The sequence below is a fragment of the Chrysemys picta genome, chromosome 5, assembly GCF_011386835.1.
Source record: "Chrysemys picta bellii isolate R12L10 chromosome 5, ASM1138683v2, whole genome shotgun sequence".
Classification (NCBI taxonomy): domain Eukaryota; kingdom Metazoa; phylum Chordata; order Testudines; family Emydidae; genus Chrysemys; species Chrysemys picta.
In genome coordinates, this window is record NC_088795.1 from 143,598,035 (window position 1) to 143,617,563 (window position 19,529).

General features: G+C 53.8%; 2 protein-coding genes across 2 annotated transcripts in view; both read left to right on the plus strand.

The window, feature by feature from the left end:
• The first annotated feature begins 4,703 nt into the window (after nucleotides 1-4,703).
• Nucleotides 4,704-10,342, plus strand: LOC101940281 (putative N-acetyltransferase 8B). The gene is made up of 2 exons (XM_065597400.1): nucleotides 4,704-7,921; nucleotides 8,802-10,342. The coding sequence occupies exons 1-2, from the start codon at nucleotides 7,485-7,487 to the stop codon at nucleotides 9,034-9,036; spliced, it is 672 nt and encodes a 223-aa protein (XP_065453472.1). The 5' UTR covers nucleotides 4,704-7,484; the 3' UTR covers nucleotides 9,037-10,342.
• Nucleotides 10,343-10,511: 169 nt separating this feature from the next.
• The window catches only part of LOC135984056 (putative N-acetyltransferase 8B), a 156,762-nt gene continuing 147,744 nt past the window's right edge, over nucleotides 10,512-19,529 (plus strand). Inside the window, exons 1-2 of the mRNA XM_065598453.1 lie at nucleotides 10,512-18,724; nucleotides 19,208-19,302. The gene's annotated coding sequence lies outside the window, so the exon portion shown is untranslated. The remainder of the gene's footprint in view (nucleotides 18,725-19,207; nucleotides 19,303-19,529) is intronic.

The following is a 19,529-nucleotide window of genomic DNA, read 5'->3' on the forward strand; positions in this document are numbered from 1 at the left end:
GGGCGAAGAGACCACCGAAGTCCTCCTGGAAACCACCCTGGGACTCGGCTCCGGACGGGACGGGCAACCCTGGGGCCCTGTTTCTCCTGCGGGGAGTACGGCCATCTCCAGAGGGATTGCCCGGGATTGGAGTGTACCTTTGGTCAGGTCTGTGCAGGGGAGGCTCGTGCCCGTCCTTCTCAAGCGGCTAAGATCACCGTACCGGTGGTCATTGAGGGATACCCGACGGTGGCCCTCCTCAACTTGGGCTGCGGACAGACGCTAGTCCGCCGACACTTCAGTCCCCCGGCGGGCGCCCGACTGGGTGAAATTCGCCTACAGTGCATCCATGGGGACATCCAGCCCTACCAGAGTACCCGGGCCCAACTGACGATTGAGGGGGTCACCCGATCAATGATGGTGGGACTTGCCCCACGACTGGCATACCCCGTGATCCTGGGTCGGGACTGGCCGGAGTTTCCAGCAATCCTCCGCTGCCACGCAGGAGACGACCCTCGGGCCATGCCAGCCTTAGAAGGGGAGGCCCCCGAGAGCGAAGGAGAGGAGAGAAAAGCCCCTGAGACAACCAGCTCGACGGGAGAACCCGAGAATGCTTCCCCAGGAGCAGGGGAGAATCCCTCACCCACCACGGACTTTTGCCGGGATCAACGGGCCGACCCCACACTTCAGCGGGTATACGAACAATTGGCCGTGACGGACGGGACTGTCCTCGACCCTGGTCGAGCGGCCCAGTGGCCACACTTTGAGTTGTGGCAGGACCGCCTGTATCGTGTCGAACGGGACCCCCACACGGGGGAGACCCGGACCCAACTCCTCGTTCCCCGGTGTCATCGACGGTCCGTCATGAAGTTGGCCCACGACGTCCCCGCGGCTGGACACCTCGGTCACGAGAAGACCCTGGCCCGGATTTTGGGACGCTTCTTCTGGCCGGGGGTGTACCAGGAGGTAAAGAATTATTGTAATTCCTGCCCGGGTTGCCAGTTGGCCGCCCCGGCGCGGGCTCCCAAGGCCCCGTTGATCCCGATGCCCCTAATCGAGACCCTCTTTGAGCGCGTGGCCATGGACCTGGTGGGGCCTCTTCCCAAGAGCAGTGCGGGGTTTCAATACATCTTAGTGATGTTGGACTATGCCACCTGGTTCCCCGAGGCAATTCCCCTCCGGAACATTACAGCCCACACGATCGCCGATGAGCTGGTGAAGGTTTTTGCCCGCGTCGGCCTACCCCACGAAATCCTTACGGATCAAGGGACGTTTGCGGTTGCTCCGGCAGGTGTGTGAGCTTCTGGGAGTCAAGCAACTGCGGACGTCAGTCTATCATCCCCAGACTGATGGACTGGTCGAGAGGTTTAACCGGACCCTAAAAGACATGCTCCGTAAGTTTCCCCAGGAGGACCTTCGGCGATGGGACCAGCTACTCCCGCCCTTGCTCCTGGCAGTCCGAGAGGTCCCCCAGTCGTCGACGAACTTCTCGCCGTTCGAACTGCTGTACGGCCGTCAACCGCGGGGCCTATTGGACCTAATGAGGGAAACTTGGGAGCAAACCCCCTCACCGGCCCAGGGCCTCTTAAAGTACGTGATCCAGCTCCAAGAGCGTCTTAGGCAGGCTGGAGACCGGGCCCGAGAGAATTTGAAAGCCGCCCAGGAGGCGCAAGCCCAGACGTACAACCGGGACGCCCAAACACGGGACTTTTTACCCGGAGACCGGGTATTACTCCTCCTCCCCTCCAGTGAGTCGAAGATTCTGGCTCGCTGGCAAGGACCATATGAGGTAGTCCGGAAGGTGGGCCCGGTTACATATGAGATCGACCAGCCCGATCGGAAGAAGAGGATACAGAGGTACCACGTCAACCTGCTCAAGCCCTGGCGGGAACGGGAAGCGCTTTTGATTAACACCTACCCACCAGAACCTGAGCTACGGCCCCAGATAGCCCATACCCAGGACCCTGAGGAACCCCAACTTGGGGAGACCCTAACGGAGGACCAACTCAAGCAAACCCGGTGCCTCCTATGAGCCTTCCCTCACACCTTCACGGCCCAACCGGGAGCCACCACCCTGGTGTACCATAGGATCCAAACGGAGCCGGGGGTGGTGATTCGCGGCGCGACCAGGCCCTTGCCATATCACCGGAGATGCGTCGTGGATGAGGAGGTACGGGCGATGCTGGACCTGGGGGTGATTGAACCCTCGCACAGCGAGTGGCGTAGCCCAGTCGTGCTGGTACCGAAGCCTGACGGCTCCCAACGGTTCTGCATCGACTTCAGGCGCGTGAATGCCATCTCCAAGTTTGATGCCTACCCCATGCCCCGGATAGCCGAGATGTTGGCCCGGTTAGGAGGAGCCCGCTACATCACGACCCTTGACCTTAGCAAGGGGTATTGGCAAATCCCCCTGGAACCTACTTCCAGGGAGAAAACTGCGTTCGCCACCCCTAAGGGCTTATACCAGTTTACCCGAATGCCCTTCGGCCTCCACGGGGCCCCGGCCACGTTTCAGCGCCTGATGGACCGCCTCCTCCAACCCCACCAAGACTACGCGGCGGCCTATTTGGATGACGTGGTCATTTACAGTCCGTAGTGGGAGAACCATCTAGAAAGGGTCGCAGCCGTCCTGAGGTCCCTGCGGGCAGCCGGGCAAATGGCCAACCCGAAGAAGTGCTGCATCGGCCGACAAGAAACCAAGTATCTGGGGTACGCTATCGGACATGGACAGGTAAAACCGCTGGTGGACAAGGTGCAGGCCATTGCAACCTGCCCCCCACCCGCCACGAAACGGCAGGTATGCCACTTTCTGGGGCTGGCGGGGTATTATCGACGCTTCATCCCCCAATTTGCGGCAATTGCCGCCCCCTTAACGGGGCTCTTGACGAAGGAAAGCCCACGGCAAGTGGTCTGGACCCGCGAGTGCGACGAGGCCTTCCAAACCCTCAAAACAAGCCTCTGCCAAGAGCCAGTCTTATATAGCCCCGATTTTAACCAGGCCTTTGTCCTGCAAACGGACGCTTCGGAGGTGAGCCTGGGGGCGGTCCTCTCCCAAGAGGTCAGCGGGGAAGAGCATCCAGTCCTCTACCTCAGTCGGAAGCTGTTCCCCCGAGAGAAGAACTATGCGGTGGTGGAAAAGGAAGCCCTAGCCACGAAGTGGGCTTGTGACGCCCTGCGCTACTACCTCCTAGGAGCCCCTTTCATCTTGGTCACCGACCACTCTGCCCTCCAGTGGTTGGCCCGCATGAAGGACCATAATATGCGGCTGCAACGGTGGTACTTGGCACTGCAACCTTATGCCTTCACCGTTCGCCATCGGGCCGGGAAAGACCACGCGAACGCCGACTTCCTTTCCCGCCTAGGGGGTATGGAAGAGTCTGTCCCCGGTACCCGGGAACCAGCCTTGAGGGGGGGTCCGTGTAGCGGGGCGGCCTGGCTCCCAGCCGCCCCTGTAAGGGACGAGCCAGAACAGCCGCCAGAGTGGGCGGAGCCACCACCGCCTGTCCCCACCCCCGGAAGTCAAGGGGCGGGACAGGAAGTATAAAGGCCAAGCCACAGCGCTCAGTAGCTGCCCGGCAGCGGGAGAGGACAGACGCTGGTGCCCGAGCTCCCGCGGACCTGAGCCTGCCCAGGGCCCGGAATCCGGAGGAGGACTGGCCAAGCCTGCCCCGGGCCCGGTATCCGGAGGAGGACTGGCCGAGCCTGCCCCGGGCCCGGTATCCGGAGGAGGACTGGCCGAGCCGACCCCGAGCCCGGTATCCGGAGGAGTGGCCTGAGCTCACCCCCGCCGAGTGTCCGGAGGAACCGACCGATCTACCCAGCGCTCGGGGCCTGGAGGAGCCCATGATCTGGGACACGGCAGACGAGACTCAGGATGTGCAGGTACCCATGGAGGAGGAGATGGGAAGTGGCCCGGGGATAGCAGACCCCGAACCCATGTCAGTGTGTTGCGGTCAGGATCCCCACTGACCCCGCGGCAGACGGACTGCTGCGGATAGGGCCCCGGGCTGGAACACAGTGGAGTGGGTGGGCCTGTGTTCCCCCCTGCCACCCCGCGCCGGGTGGCAGTCTCTCCTCCTCCCTGCCTAAGGGCCTGAGCTCTGAACTGTTACTTGTGTGCTCAATCCCTGCCCAAGGGCCTGAGCTCTGAACTGTTACTTGTGTGCTCAATCCCTGCCCAAGGGCCTGAGCTGTGAACTGTTATTAGCTTTGTAGCGGGGCGGCCTGACTCCCAGCCGCCCCTGTGAGGGACGAGCCCCACCCCGGAACCTCTACAGGCTCTCAACACTCAATTGAAGGGAACAAATAAGCAGGCTGGTAGCAGGGCCAGAATGAGGGAAGATATCAGCGTCTTAAGGGCCTAACTGGCTCCTCCTACTTCAGTTGACTGCCTGTTCTCCTCAAGGGGGTTCAGGGAAGCAGCAGGAACCAGGAAGCTCCCTGAGAAGCTGGTGTGAATCAATCCAGGCTCCTGGGGGTGCTGGAGAGGTACATAAGAGACTCCTCCTCCTCTCTCTCCCTGCAGCTCCTGCTGCTTTCTGTTATTCCCTCTCCCCTTTTCTCCTGCCTGCCTGTTCTGTCTCTTGTGCCCTCCCTCCTCCAGCCCAGCACTCCACCATCTCTGTGCGTCTAGAGCAGAGAGAATACAGATGCACCAGCAGCAGACACAATTTTCTACACTCTGGGCCCTAGTTGCGCCCCCCCCCCCCACAGACACAGTCTGGCACCTGAGGCGGCCGCCTCAGTTCTCCTCATGGTAAGGCCAGCCCTGCTGGGGATTACAGTGGACGAGAAGCTGGATATGAGTCAGCAGTGGGCCCTTGTTGCCCCGTATCTGGGCAAGAGGGACTGAGGGGGGGGGGAAGGGCTGTGACTCCAGTTTGCTCACATCCCCCACCCCCACCCCAGTTCCACCTGCAACCGACACTATTCGTGGTGTGTGTGACCCCCGCAGCGGCTGGTCGCCCCATTGTCCTGCACACACGCAGCCAGACAGGCTCTGCCCCCAGCAGCTCCCAGTCCAGAGAGAAGCCCCAGGCAAAGGGCCAGGCCGAACCGAGGGGATCCGGCGCATGTCAGGCCCTCCCCTGTGCCGGGCATGGAGCATTTCCCCGAGGGCAGCCGTCGCTCACCATGCCCCAGAGCGGGCGAGCTTCTGAGCAGCACAAGGGGCCTGTGGTTAGAGCCTGCGGCTGGGAGTCAGGCCGTCCAGGGTCTCCCCAGGGAAGTGTTAGTGTGCAAGGCCAGGTGTGCAAAGGGAGGCACTGAGCAGCCTGCCCCCATCACCAGCAGTGCCAGGCTCCCGGGTCAGTGCCCAACTCACCACCCGGCAGCTGCCTGGGATGGCTGCTGGCCTCCTGCGGGGGCTGGGTTCGGCTCACGTACGCCCACGACAAGGCTGGGGAGAATTTCCCAAATGTTTTTCTGTTCATTGTGATCACTGGCTGGGGGAGACCAATCAAACTGCCCCATGAACGCTCCAGGGGGCCTGGCGACGTGGCCGTGCAGGGGGATTATGCCCGTTCGTGCCTTAAACAATCCCCGAACTGTGTGACTGCACCGGGGCTCCCACCCCTTCCCTCCCACCCCTTCGTTCCTCTCTATCCAGCTGACACCTGCCCCCTCTGGGGTCTCCCAACCCCTCCTGCTGCCCAGGCTTCCCCTCCCATCCCAGGCTGGGCCCCCTGCCCTGCTCCTTGCTGGGGATGGTGAAAGAGCAGAGGAGGAATAGGGAATCCAGGAAGTGCCCCATGGAGTCGAGGAGCTTCCTGTGGGCTTGGTCCCAGCCAATGGTTATTGTCTTTTGTTCCCAGCAGCGTGGGGCAAAGGCCCCGGATACAGAGCGGCTGTCTTCTCCCGCTGGGGAGGTACCGCGCTGGGCAAGGGGACGAGAGTGACGGGACCACTGCAGTGCGAGCTGCTCTGGGTGTGGATCTGGGGGAGGGGGAGATGCTGATTGTAACTATGCTGGTTCTGGTGGGACCCAACTGAGAGTGTCAATTCAGGACAAATTGCTAAAACAGGGCAGTTACAGCCCAAGGCTGGGGGTTTTCCACCTCTAAGGCAAACCAAACCAGCCAGACTAAGAGGACTTTGGTTTCACCCCACTGGCTAACCACAAGTCACACAAGCAATTCCCTTAGACACTCCAGTTTCCCAGTATCACCACCAGTGCCACTCGTTATGGGGACAAATGGTTATGAAAACCAATACCCCAGTAAAAGAAAAAAGGTTCTTCTGATCCCCAAGGACCAAGCCACAGACCCAGGTCAATATACAAATCAGATCTTACCCACAAATCACGCTGTTGCCAATCCTTTAGAACCTAAAATCTAAAGGTTTATTGATAAAAGAAAAAAGATAGAGATGAGAGCTAGAATTGGTTAAATGGAATCAATTACATACAGTAATGGCAAAGTCTTGGTTCAGGCTTGTAGCAGTGATAGAATAAACTGCAGGTTCAAATCAAGTCTCTGGAATACATCCCCAGCTGGGATGGGTCCTCAGTCCTTTGTTCAGAGCTTCTGTTTGTAGCAAAGTTCCTCCAGAGGTAAGAAGCAGGATTGAAGACAAGATGGAGATGAGGCATCAGCCTTTTATAGTCTTTTCCAGGTGTAAGATCACCTCTTTGTTCTTACTGTGGAAAATTACAGCCAAATGGAGCCTGGAGTCACATGGGCAAGTCCCTGCATACTTTGCTGAGTCTCAAGGTGTATCTGCCTTCTCTCAATGGGTCCATTGTATAGCTGATGGTCCTTAATGGGCCATCAAGCAGGCTAGGCAGAGCTAACACCAACTTGTCTGGGATGTTACCCAGAAGCATAGCATAAGTTTGCCATACAGACAGTATAGAGCCAATATTCATAACTTCAACTACAAAATTGATACACACATATAGACAGCATAATCATAACCAGCCAACCATAACCTTGTCTTAGACATCTCATTTGTCCCCCTTTATACACGATTTGGTGCCACTACAGGACTTTGGTTGCTTCTATATGGTCCCGGTTCAAATCAATAACGTGACACTGATCCACAAACATCTGCCATCCCCTTCCAGACAGGATCACAGCCCATTAATCTGGGGAGCTGCTGAGAGCGTGGGGCATGGACCTCCATGGCCAGCCTGTCGCCAGCTAGGGCTGGCGTTTAAAGAGGCAGCGTCTGCCTAGTGAAGCCCCCTGCCCTGCTCCTCAGCCCCTCTTCCTTGAGCCCCTACGAGAGATTGTCTCCCCCCGTCCCCCACCCGTTCCTGGTGCTCCTCTCGCAGGGCAGGGCTGATGGGTGGGTGCTGAGGTAGCTGGGAGTGGGGGTGGTGAGATGGCAGGGCTGTGGGTGGAGGCGTGGAAGGTGTTTGCCAGGAGTCAGTGAGGGTGGGGGGGAGCCCAGTGCAGCGAGAAGCCAGGGGCACTGCGGGAAGTGGCCGGTGGATCAGGAATGTCCCAACCCGCTCCCCTGGTTTAATCTCTGTCTGCTCTAGTGTGCCTGGGCTGCGCGGCTCCATGGCCCCGTACCGCATCCGGCAGTACGAGGACGGTGACTACGAGGCCGTGTGCACCATGTTCGGCCATGGGGTTATGGAGCACGCTCCTGCTGCGTTCATCTACATGCTGAAGCGTCTCCGGGCCCAGCTGCACTTCCTGGGCCTGTTCCTGGCGGTGCTCGCGGCCTCCAGGTCCCTCCTGGTCTCCCTCCTGGCTCTCCTGCTCGCTCTCACCGGGGGCTGGTTTTGCAGCTGGTGTATCTGGACCGATTATGTCCAGCAGTCTCTTCGCAACGACCTACTGGACATCCGGAGAACTTACCTGGAGGCAGCAGACTCTTGTCTCTGGGTGGCAGGGGCTGAGGGGGCGGTGGTGGGTGCGGTGGGGGCTGTCCTGCCGGAGTTCCCCTCGGAAAGGGGGCACGCCCTGGAACTAAAGCGTATGTCCGTGGAGAGGTATTAGGGGGCTTATTCCTTCACCCTCTCACTTTCCTGGTCCTGCTTGCATGAACAGAGAGCAACAATACACGAAGTCCGAAGATGCAAACAATTAGATGTTTATAGGGATGAACTTCCAGCAAGCATGATTCCAGTTTCCTTCCTCAGCTCTGACACCACAGAGCCTTGCCTGTGTCCCTGTTCCCATCCCCTGTTCCCATTCCCCCCACCTTACTTCCTGATTGACTGCAGACTATATAGTAAAACTTGAGTTCTGTTTAGCTATACATTAACCAATCATTTTCCTGAAATGTAACTAACCAATCCTAACATACTGTAACATGGTTATTTAACCAATTATATCCCACCACCTTAATTGGTTTACACCCAACAAAATTAATTATACAGCAGACAGAAACAATCCCAGAACCAGACAGAGATTATACAGACAAACAATAGGGAAGTGGAGACAACAGTGACAGAACAATACAGAAATGAGGATTTCGCATCCCAGCTATTGATAAGTGAGTTCTTGCCAGACAGGATGCTATTAAACTAAGTTTCCTTTTACATCTTCTAGGCTCTTCCCTTTCTCTGGAGGTGATGGGAATATCAGGACAGGATTGTATTCCTAACAGCCCAATAGCACCTTATTTCCATGTGACTGGTTTGGAATGTGAGGATGTGACCGTTCACTTCCCAGTTTATGGCTGCCTCTGCTGCTTAGCCGAAGACCTTAGCCTAAGAACCAGGCCTCAGACTGTCCCTTACACAGACAGACAGTGATTTTGAGTCTTTCTTTAATACCTCTATAACTAGCTTAGTGATAAAAATACACCTAAATTCTTAAAGTGTAGGTCTTTGCAGACAGGCCTGAATATCTCTATCCTAACAGGAGGGAGCACCGGGGCCGGGGCATCGCCAGGGCGCTCTGCCTGACGGTCATCCGCTTCGCCCAGGAACGCAGGTACAGTGCAGTCGTGCTCTCCACCTCCATGGTTCACTACTCGGCCCAGCAGCTGTACGAGAGCATGGGCTTCCGGAGGGTCTCGCAGAGGTCCCCATCGCGCCTCGCCAGCTTCCTGCAGTTCTCCGTCTTCTATTACCGATACAAGGTTCCAGGGTCTCGCTGAAGGCTCAGGGGGGGCGATTCTTCACCTGCCTGCTCAGCCGCTGGGAGCTTTGCCTGGCTTGTTAATTAACTCCCAGCAAGTTGCTACTTTTTTACCTTTTGGGTTAAAAAATAAACTGAGCTTGGAGGAAAAGTCTCACATGCGTGACACTGTTCTTGTGCTGGCTTGGGATTATTGTTACCCCAAGGGCTCCTCCTTCCCCACAGCCACCTGGGTCCCCTGGATCTGAACTTCACCCCTGGAGCTGAGCCGGCCGGGATCAGACTCACCCCCATTTGCTCAGTGGTTCCTAGATGGTCCCGGACCCCTAAAGAACCAGGCGACCCTGGCAAGGAGACCTCCGTGAAGGTTCATTTGAATTTTCACCCACTCTTCTTTGACAGGTTCATGTCTCATTCCTGTCACCCACAGAAATGTGCAATCCTTGGATCTTGCCAATTTCTTCACCCCCCACAACATCCAGTAGCAGTGAGTTCCACAGGCTGGCTATGTGTCGTGTGGAAAAGGCAATTCCTTTGCTAGGTTTACAATGTCCCACCTTTCGCTTTCGCTGGCTGTCCCCTTGTTGGTGTATCCTGAGACAAGGAGAACAGAAGCGCTGGATCTTCGTTCTGTAGCCCATTCGTTCTTTTATTCATGTTGAGCACATCACCTTAGAAAGGAGACGGATAAAAGAGAACAAGACCAGGCTCGTTGATCTCTTCATGGGACAGTTTTTTCCAGGCCCTTGTTGGTCCCCATTGCCCTCCTCTGAACCCGCTAGTTCTGCAATGTCCTTTTGGAGATGGACCCTATCCAGATCGACCTCTCTTTGCTGGCCCGTGTGGGCCGGGCACGTGGCAGCCCTGGGTGCACATGCTCACTTGCTCTTGCTCCTCACAGCCCAGAGTCCTCGGCACCTCCCCGACAGCCCCGCTCGCTCACCCGTGTCCAGGCAGCGCGAGGTGTCTCGATTGCAGCAGCAGCCGTGGCAGGAGACGAGCGAGGGTGTGAACGCCCCGCTTGGCCGGAGCACACAGCTCTGTCTGGGGGTTCGTGTCCTCAGCGCTATGGGCACAGCTGGGCGGCTGGTTCCCAGGGCAGTCGACGGAGACGTGCTCGCTCTGATTTGAGCTGACGGGCTAAAAGTAGCCATGTGGCTGCAGTAGCTCAGGCTAGCCGGCTGGGCACGTACCCAGGGGAGGGCATCTGAGACTGGACGTGGGCGGCTAGCCGGAGCTACGGGTCTCCCAGAGCGGCATGACCCCAATGGCCTGGTGTGCCAGTGCCATGCAGCACCCCAGAGCCCCCACACCACACAGGGGCTGGGAGGTGCCAATCCGTTGGGGTCCTCGGCTGGGTGGTGCACTCTTGTCACCAGACAGCAGCCAGGATTCTGTAGCATCAGATTCTCCCCAGGGACTCCTGCAGCCGCTGAGCCGGGCCCCAGGGGCTGGTGGAGAGCAGGCCCCGCAGCGGGAGGAATGCCTGGTTTTAATCCTGCCCAGCTCAACCATTGCGCGGTGCAATGGTTAGGGCGCTAGCTTCGGATTGGGGCGATGCCAGTGCTATGCCCTGCTCCGCCACAGCCTGCCTGGGTGCCCTTGGGCCAGTCACTTAGCCGCTCTGTGCCTCAGTCCCTGACTGTGCTGGGGCGAGCAGCCCTGCCTTGCCTACAACGGTGTGTGAGGACAGAGATGCTATTATTAAAGGGAATTCATGCCTCACCAATCTACTAGAATTCATTGAGGGGCTCAACAAGCATGTGGAAAAAGGGGATCCAGTGGATATTGTGTACTTAGATTTTCAGCAGGCCTTTGACAAGGTCCCTCACCAAAGGCTCTTACGCAAAGTGAGCTGCCGTGGGATAAGAGGGAAGGTCCTCTCCTGGACTGGTAACTGGTTAAAAGATAGGAAACAAAGGGTAGGAATAAATGGTCAGTTTTCAGAGTGGAGAGAGGTAAATGGTGGTGTTCCCCAGCAGTCTGTAGTGCCCCCCGCCTCAGGTTGGGCTTGCTTCCAGCTATAGAGTCGTTGGGATCTGTTTCCACTGTAGCAGTCACCAGGACCCCAACTTCTATCTCCAGGATCCATGTCTCTGTGCCCCTCTTCCACTCCATAACAGCCAGTTCCTGCTTCTGGGTCTCTATTTGTGCTTCTCTCTGGGCCTCAACTGCTTTGTCTTTTAAGTTCAGGGTTTGCTGGTGGGCAGCCCTTTGTCTCGCTGCTTCTACTTCCATGGCAGCCTTTTCCTGGGCAAATTGCGCGTCAATTTCCATTTATCTCCCCTTGAGACTGTCACTTGATGGGCTGGGATACCACAGAGAATCCCCTCATGTCAGAACAGGCGTCCCTCCACTCCTGTCAGCACAGACCCAGAGGTTGGGCCACACCCGTCTGCAGTTCACTGGAACTGAGATTCACTCAGCCCAGGGGCTTCTCAGTTAACAGGAACTTTCCCAGGGCCCAGTGTTCAGCCTTTCTGGGCAATCTGCAACCTGTGCAGTTCCAGCTTCTTCTCAGCTTCACTCTCACTCATCTTGCTTCCTTTTCTGTCCCTATTTCCCTCACCCGAAATAAGCAAACAGAAAATAACAAACCAGTAACCACTTCATCTGCTCTCCGGCCACCACACTTAAAACTCACTTAAAGTCACTACCAGTGTCTCAAAGCAATCAGCTGTGCACAGATCCTGTTCGACTACACCATTGTGATGGGTTCGGTCACAGAGACCCCTTGGCATTGCCACCTGATGTGCTGGGACTGCCTCCGAGCCCGTTTTCCCTGCCAGCTTGGGACTTCAGCACCCTGCCTGCTGGAGCCAGACACGCTAGCCTGCGGCAAACACAGACCCAAGTCTGAACCACGTCCCCCACAAGCTGCAGGCTTAACTGAAAACAGCTTAAGAAATGCTCCTGTCTCCAGCACCCAGACATCCAGCTCCCAATGGGGTCCAAACCCCAAATAAATCCATTTTACCCTGTATAAAGCTTATACAGGGTAAACCCATAAATTGTCCGCCCTCTATAACACTGATAGAGAGATATGCACAGCTGTTTGCTCCCCCAGGTATTAATACTTGCTCTGCGTTAATTAATAAGCAAAAAGTGATTTTATTAAATATAAAAAGTAGGATTTAAGTGGTTCCAAGTAATAACAGACAGAACAAAGTAAATTACCAAGCAAAATAAAACAAAAACATGCAAGTCGAAGCCTAATACATTAAGAAACTGATTACAGATGAAATCTCACCCTCAGAGATGTTCCAATAAGCTTCTACCACAGACCAGACTCCTTCCTAGTCTGGGCCCAATCCTTTCCCCTGGTACAGTCCTTGTTCCAGCTCAGGTGGTAGCTAGGGGATTTCTCATGACTGCAGCCCCCTTTGTTCTGTTCCACCCCCTTATATGGCTTTGGCCCAAGGCGGGAATCTTTTTTCTCTTTGGGTCCCCACCCCTCCTTCTAAATGGAAAAGCCCCAGGTTTAAGATGGATTCCAGTACCAGGTGACTTGGTCACATGTCCTGTGAGACCCCAAGCCTTCATTCTTCCCCACCTGAGTCACAGGAAGGCCTGCAAGTAAACAGAGCCTCTACAGTCAATTGTCCTGTTTGATGGGCGCCATCAAGATTCTAAACCACCATTAATGACCCACACTTTGCATAACTACAATAGGACCACAGAGGTATACGTCATATTCCTAGTTATAGATACAAGAATGATACAGTCATACAAATAGGATGAACACACTCAGTAGATTATAAGCTTTGTAATGGTACCTTACCAGAGACCTTTTGCATGAAGCATATTCCAGTTACATCATATTCACTCATTAGCATATTTTCATAACATCACATGAAGTGCAAGTCACACTTATGTTCTATACTAAAGGGTGGGAGGTGCCCAGACACCAGCGCGATGGGGACCAGCTGAGGATCCTAGACAGGGCCAGCCCCAAACCTCGCGGGAGGCGGAAGCAGGCAATGCCAGTGCCCCGCAGGGGCTGCGAAGCGAGGGCAAAGGTGCTTCACCCACCTCCGGGCAGCATGCACAGGGGCAGGGGGCTGCAGGGGCGCCGGGTGGCTGCTGATACACCAACGAGCTGGGCCCAGACGGGCCCGGGAGCGCGGTGGCTCTGCTTTACCCCCGTGCGTCCCATCGAGGTCAATGGGAGTTAAGCACCCAACCGGTTTAACCGTTGTAAACATGCCCCGGCGTTACAGCAGCACACTATGATCCTGCAGACACCCCCGCCCGGAGCTCAGGAGAGCGGCTGGGGGGCTGGCTACGGGCGCAGGAGTCGAGGGGCTACGCCCGCCACGGCTGGCTCAGCGGGAAGCAAAGGAGGGACTTGAAACCCGGGTTCAAACCGTGAAGCTGGCACGTGCACCCCTCCCCCCTCCTTCCACTGGATGAGGTGCTGGCCCATGGTGGCCTCCCAGCCCCAGCCCCCTAAAGGCAGGCAGGGTTCAAAGCCAGGGTGGGGTTGAGCTGTTCCCAACACAGTCCCTGCCCCTGGCAAAATGCATCCTGCCCCCTGAGGCCCCTGGAGCTATATGATTCATCCCATGGCATCCAATTCAACCCCTGCTTTCACGCCGTTCGCTTCAGCGAGCCTCGGGCATCTTGGGGGCGCAGGGGCTCGTTCTGGTCAGAATTTCAGGGGCACAGGGATGGATCTGGGCATAGCTTGCCCAGCCTTGCCGAGCCAGTGTGCAACCCGTAAATCGCCAGGCAGGCATTGGCAGAGCTCAGGCGGAACCCAGGGCTGGGCTAGCAGGGGCTGTGGGTCAGGAGTGAGGGGCACCGGCAGAGCTGGGGGGAGCCCAGGGCTGGGCTAGCAGGGGCTGTGGGTCGGGAGTGAGGGGTCCTGGCAGAGCTGGGGGGAGCCCAAGGCTGGGCTAGCAGGGGCTGCGGGTCGGGAGTGAGGGGCACCAGCAGAGCTGAGGCGTGGGGGCTGTTTCAGTTCTCTCTCTCCACGGCTGTAACCTGGGCTCTTTGCTCCATGTGTCCTTGGTGCCAAGCTGTGACATTATTGACATAAACTGGGACCATATAGATCATTGTTGCAACCAAGGTCCTGTAGTGGCACCCAAATCTTGTATAAAGGGGGTCAAATGGGGTGTCTAAGACAAGGTTATGGTTCACTGGTTATGATGATGCTGTCTATATGTGTGTATCAGTTTTGTATTGAAGTTATGAATATTGGCTCTGTACTGTCTGTATGGCAAACTTATGCTAAGCTGCTGGGTGACATCCCAGACAAGCTGAGATTAGCTCTGCCTAGCCTGCTTGATGGCCCATTAAGGACCATCAGCTATACAATGGACCCATTAAGAGAAGGCAGATACGCCTTGTAACTCAGCAAAGTATGCAGGGACTGGCCCATGTGACTCCAGACTCCATTTTGCTGTAATTTTCCACAGTAAGAACAAAGAGGTGTTCTTACACCTGGAAAAGACTATATAAGGCTGATGCCTCATCTCCATTTTGTCTTCAATCCTGCTTCATACCTCTGGAGGAACTTTGCTACAAACAGAAGCTTTGAACAAAGGACTGAGGACCCATCCCAGCTGGGGATGTTCCAGAGACTTGATTTGAACCTGCAGTTTATTCTATCGCTGCTGCAAGCCTGAACCAAGAACTTTGCCATTACTGTATGTAATTGATTCCATTTAACCAATTCTAGCTCTCATCTCGATCTTTTTCCTTTTATGAATAAACCTTTAGATTTTAGATTCTAAGGGATTGGCAACAGCGTGATTTGTGGGAAAGATCTGATTTGTATATTGACCTGGGTCTGGGGCTTGGTCCTTTGGGATCAGGAGAACCTTTTCTGTGTATATTGGGATATTGGTTTTCATAACCATTTGTCCCCATAACGAGTGGCACTGGTGGTGATACTGGGAAACTGAAGTGTCTAAAGGAATTGTTTGTGTGACTTGTGGTTAGCCAGTGGGGTAAAACCAAAGTCCTCTTTGCCTGGCTGGTTTGGTGCCTTAGAGGTGGAAAAACCCCAGCCTTGGGCTGTAACTGCCCTGTTTAAGCAATTTGTCCTGAATTGGCACTCTCAGTTGGGTCCCGCCAGAACCGCATCATCACACAAGCTGCCAGAGGCGCTGCCCAGGCCGGGGAGGAGAGAAGCCAAGAGCCCAAGGAACCAGGACCCCCCTTTCCTGGCACATCGTATTTCTCCTACTAGCTCAGCAGCAGAGCCCTCTCCTCCCGGTGATGCTGCACCAGCCCGGTCCAGCCCCCCCTTCCCCAGGCCTCGGAAGCTGCCACCTGGCACCAGAAGCCAGGCCCAGGCCGAGCGCCCGTCTCCTCGGGCCCAGCTCCGCTGGCAGGTACAACGGGTGGCGGGTTGGGCTCTATTGACACGGGGCCGTGGTGCTGGTCCGTACCTGGCTGCCGGTCAGCGGGCAGGACGCTGGGCCGGGGCTGTTTGCGTTAGCGACACTCCAGGGACTGGGCACAGAGCACCCGCAGTGCGCTGGGGTTCCCACCCGCTCCGTCTGTGTAGGAGCCAGGCTGGGCTGCCTGCCAGTGACCGAGGCTCTGTCCCCTCGGGCGGCAGAATGGGCGGGGGATCTCAATCCTTATGGTTTAAGGTTTCCCCGCTTGAATCCCAAAGCAGATCTGAGATGAAGCAGGATCGTGTCCCTGGGTTTTTATACATTTCCAGCAGCCTTTTGGCCTGAGAAAACAGTAGGCTCAACTTTCCTTCTCCTAAACCTCATGACAATTAGCACAGGGTAATCTATCCATTAAACAGCTCAGATCCAGGTTACCACAACCTTCAAAGAGACATAGAGACAATAATACTATTTCCCTCAAGTGTCTTCCTAAATGTTAACATTCCTATTTTGATCTTTGAATCAAAGCTATGGCAATAGACAAGACTTGTTTGCTTACATCACAAGACCTGAGCAAACACCTCCCCTTCTACCTCTAACAATGCAGACTTGCATTTCAAAGCTCTATTCATTTACCTGTCTTCCTAATCAGTCTCTACAGTTCGGCCATGGGTCAGGTCAGTCGGTGAGTTAATTAACTCTTTCTGGCCCTGTCACCTTTCAATGAGATATTATATTACACTCATAAGGTCACACCCCCAACGCAAAATCGATGCAGGAAGGGATGACAAACATCGCTGAGTGCATCCCTAGAGCTCCCCATCTTAGGTTCTGTCTCACTAGGGCTTGTACTGGGTTAGAAGCCGTATTAGTGTATAACAGAAATGGTTTACCAAAGTCATGTTCAATAACATGATTGAATCTCTTTACAAACTTAAGGTAAAACTTGGCTAGAACAATAGTGGATTGGATCTGCTCTTGCAGCATGGTTCCTGTATGTCTCATGTGATCTTGCCAAGAGCTAAAGAAAACAGCTACTTTATCCATACAAGCTCTGGCAAATGTCTGGAACCCAACTAACATTAAGTCAATGTAGATATTAATGTTGTCCATAGTACGGGAATCTTGGCATTTAGCCATGAAAGCAATAAGCTAGCGTGCCTCAGTTTCCCTTCTTATACAGGGCATTCGGTCTGGAATGTCTTTTCTCCTGTGAAAAGTTCCAATACTGTTTACAGGCACTAACAGTCAACATCAGTATTACAAGGCCTTTTAACATAAGGTGTGTTCTTATGTATCACTTTCAACATGTTCAAGGGATTTTCCAAAAGATTAGGCACATTGTACATTTTTACAGTTCTTGGTAATAGTGACACATTAGTTAAAAAATTACCATTAGCAAGAGCAACAAATCCATTGAAAGTGTCCATTTGCAGTCATGTTTGTCATGCCACACCTTTGACTCAATACCATTGGCGTTTTGGGGTTTTAGGACTATCCTGTGGCTTCCCTTTGCAAAATTCAGTTTTCTCTTTCCTCCTTGTCCGGAAGGATCAAAGTCTGATTTCTTTTGCTTAACAGAATTCACTGGCTGATTGGGTGTGCTCTCTTTGCTAATAGCTATTAGCAAATCTTTCTTCTCCCTGCCACCCAGGTAATTTGCAAATTTTCAGCTGCTTCCAATTTCAAGGCTCGTCTTAAAGAGAGACCACACGAATCCAAAGAGTCTGAGGGTGAGAGTTGGCTTGCTCTCCCCAACAGCCTTAAGCATTCAGCCATAAAACTGTTCTGCTCTGAAACACCAGTAACCAAATCTGTCCTCAGACCCTGAAGCACAGACTGCTCACACACAGAATTAGCATGGAGACAGTCCTATTCCAACACCATTGTCTTCCCAACAAGCTGGCCACACACAGCCACTTGGTTATAGGGCTGCTCAACTTTCTTAACAGCTTTTACTCCATCTGAGACCTTCTCAGAGCTACCCACACTGGATCTCTCAAAAGGAAAGTCAGTGGATCCATTCACAAGAGAAAATTTCTGGGTGTTAGGAACTGAAACTTCCTGGATTAAATCACTTTTAAACCCTTTAGCTGTAGCAAGCTGCTTGCACAGATTACCATGAGGATTCCTTTCCCTAGGAGCTTTTCTAAGCCACAGTTCACCCCTCACAGAAATTCTGCTCTTACCCTTCCTTGAGCAACAACAGACTCTTTTTGGGTCTTACTCACATCCATGATCACCTTCGTCCCATCAGGCAGATTTCTACACAATCCCCTTGCAGACAAACTCATAGACTCACTAGATAAAAGGTTAGAAGCATTCTCCTTCCCTTTGCCACACACACAAGTTCAGGAATCTTTCCTTCTTGCTACAAGTTGTCAAACCATCAGTGGGTAACACAATTAAATCACCTTCTTGCTCTCCTTGTGCCCTGGCTAGGATATCACCCTGATTAGACAGAGTTGCTACATCCTTTTCCAACCACACATTAGCAATAGGCCGAATACAAGCACCAGAATTGTCTGGTCTCTGGGATTTCGCCATGACACTAAATGCCATGACACCTAGTTCCAGTGCCATTCTCCCCAGCAGACACAAACTTAAGACCATTCCCTTCTGGGCTTTAGTTGAATCCAGAACCAACTCTGAAACAACTGAATCACCCTCGACCAACACAGTCTGCTTCACAGACAAAGAAGAGCCGGAGACACCTTCTCCTTTACCAGACACATAGCTTGGGATTTCATTTCCCTTGTCCCAGCGCACAGGCCTGTTCACAGACAACTGCTTGGAGACCGAGGTAGCTTCCTCCATAGGCAAGTCAATACCCCTGACAGACACAGGCACATTTCCTCCACTGTCACAATTCTCCACACAGGTAACAGGTAAGGGATAGGGACACTCATTTTCCACTCTCCTTGCCTTCCCAAACTGCTGACTAGACAAAGCCATCAGCTCACAAGGCTGCCTGGGCTCATCCAAACTTTTCTTATTCTCCTCTCCCTTCGCTTGATCTAATTTCAGATTTGCTTCTGAGACATTAGACAGACATTCAGAAACGTCATTCAGAGCCAAATAGCTCTCTTGCATAGACAACAATTTGGAGACACCCTCCCCAGGCAAATCATTGCCATAACAGACACAGGTTTAAGCTCATTCCTTTCCTGTGATTGGCTACCTGGACTGAACAGAGCTTTAACATCTTCCCCAATCAAAAGATCCTTAGGCAATAACTTCCTTACACCAGCTATATAACTTCATGCTTCGTACCATTCCATTCAAGGTGGATTCTGGCTAAAGACACGCGTACAGTAAACTCATAGAGGACTACAACATTCACACTCTGATTTGGTAAGTAATCTTCCTCTTTGACAAGATCTGCTTTAACTAGAGTGATGTTAGAAGCTATAATTTGCCCTAAACAGCTTTTACCATTGACTTTTACACTCTCTATGATTTTTTCATTACCCCTCCCATACATAGTATTGGCACAATTTGGGGGTCACCTTCTACTGAACTCACAGTAACGGCATTTACATAAAAGGTGGCAGCGCTGGGGTACATTTCGTTACACCCAGACAATTGCTCAGCATTATACAACATACCAACATTGTTATCAACTGGACTTTCAGGAAGATACACTTTCTGCTGTTCTTCCCTTGCTTTTTTGACGTGGAGCTGAAGTCAGACCGTGTCCTGTTGCATCTGGTGAGCTTTCTCCTCAGCAGCCAGCAGCTCCAGACGCCCCTTACAAGCTCTCTCTTCTCTCTCATCTGCCTCCCTCTTTCTTTGATCAGCTTCTCTTTCTAATTCAGCTATGTTTTGCTTTTCCAGCCATCGAAGATCTGCGAGCTTCTGTTCATGCTCAAGTTGCAGTTTATTTGCTGCCATTTGCATTCGAACTTTTTCTGCAGCTTCTGTAGCCTCAGGTAAGGGCTGTACTCCTGCCTCCGGATCACTGGCCATTAACAGATCTCTCAGTTCTTCATTTGTAGCTTTCTCTCTAAAGCTGATCCCCTTTTCTGAACACAAACCTTCCAGGGCTTTTTTATCAGGGCCTCATATGCTCTTTGCTCACCCATTGCATCTGCTCTTTAACCCACCAAACTCTCAGTCCCAACATTCAGATGTGGATAGCGCGGGGTTCTGACCCAGA

Coding starts and splice junctions, on each gene's coding strand:
- LOC101940281 (XM_065597400.1), top strand. CDS start 7,485: ATGGCCCCGTACCGCATCCGGCAGTACGAGGACGGTGACTACGAGGCC. Junction 7,922..8,801: donor AAGCGTATGTCCGTGGAGAG/GTATTAGGGGGC, acceptor TCCTAACAGGAG/GGAGCACCGGGGCCGGGGCA.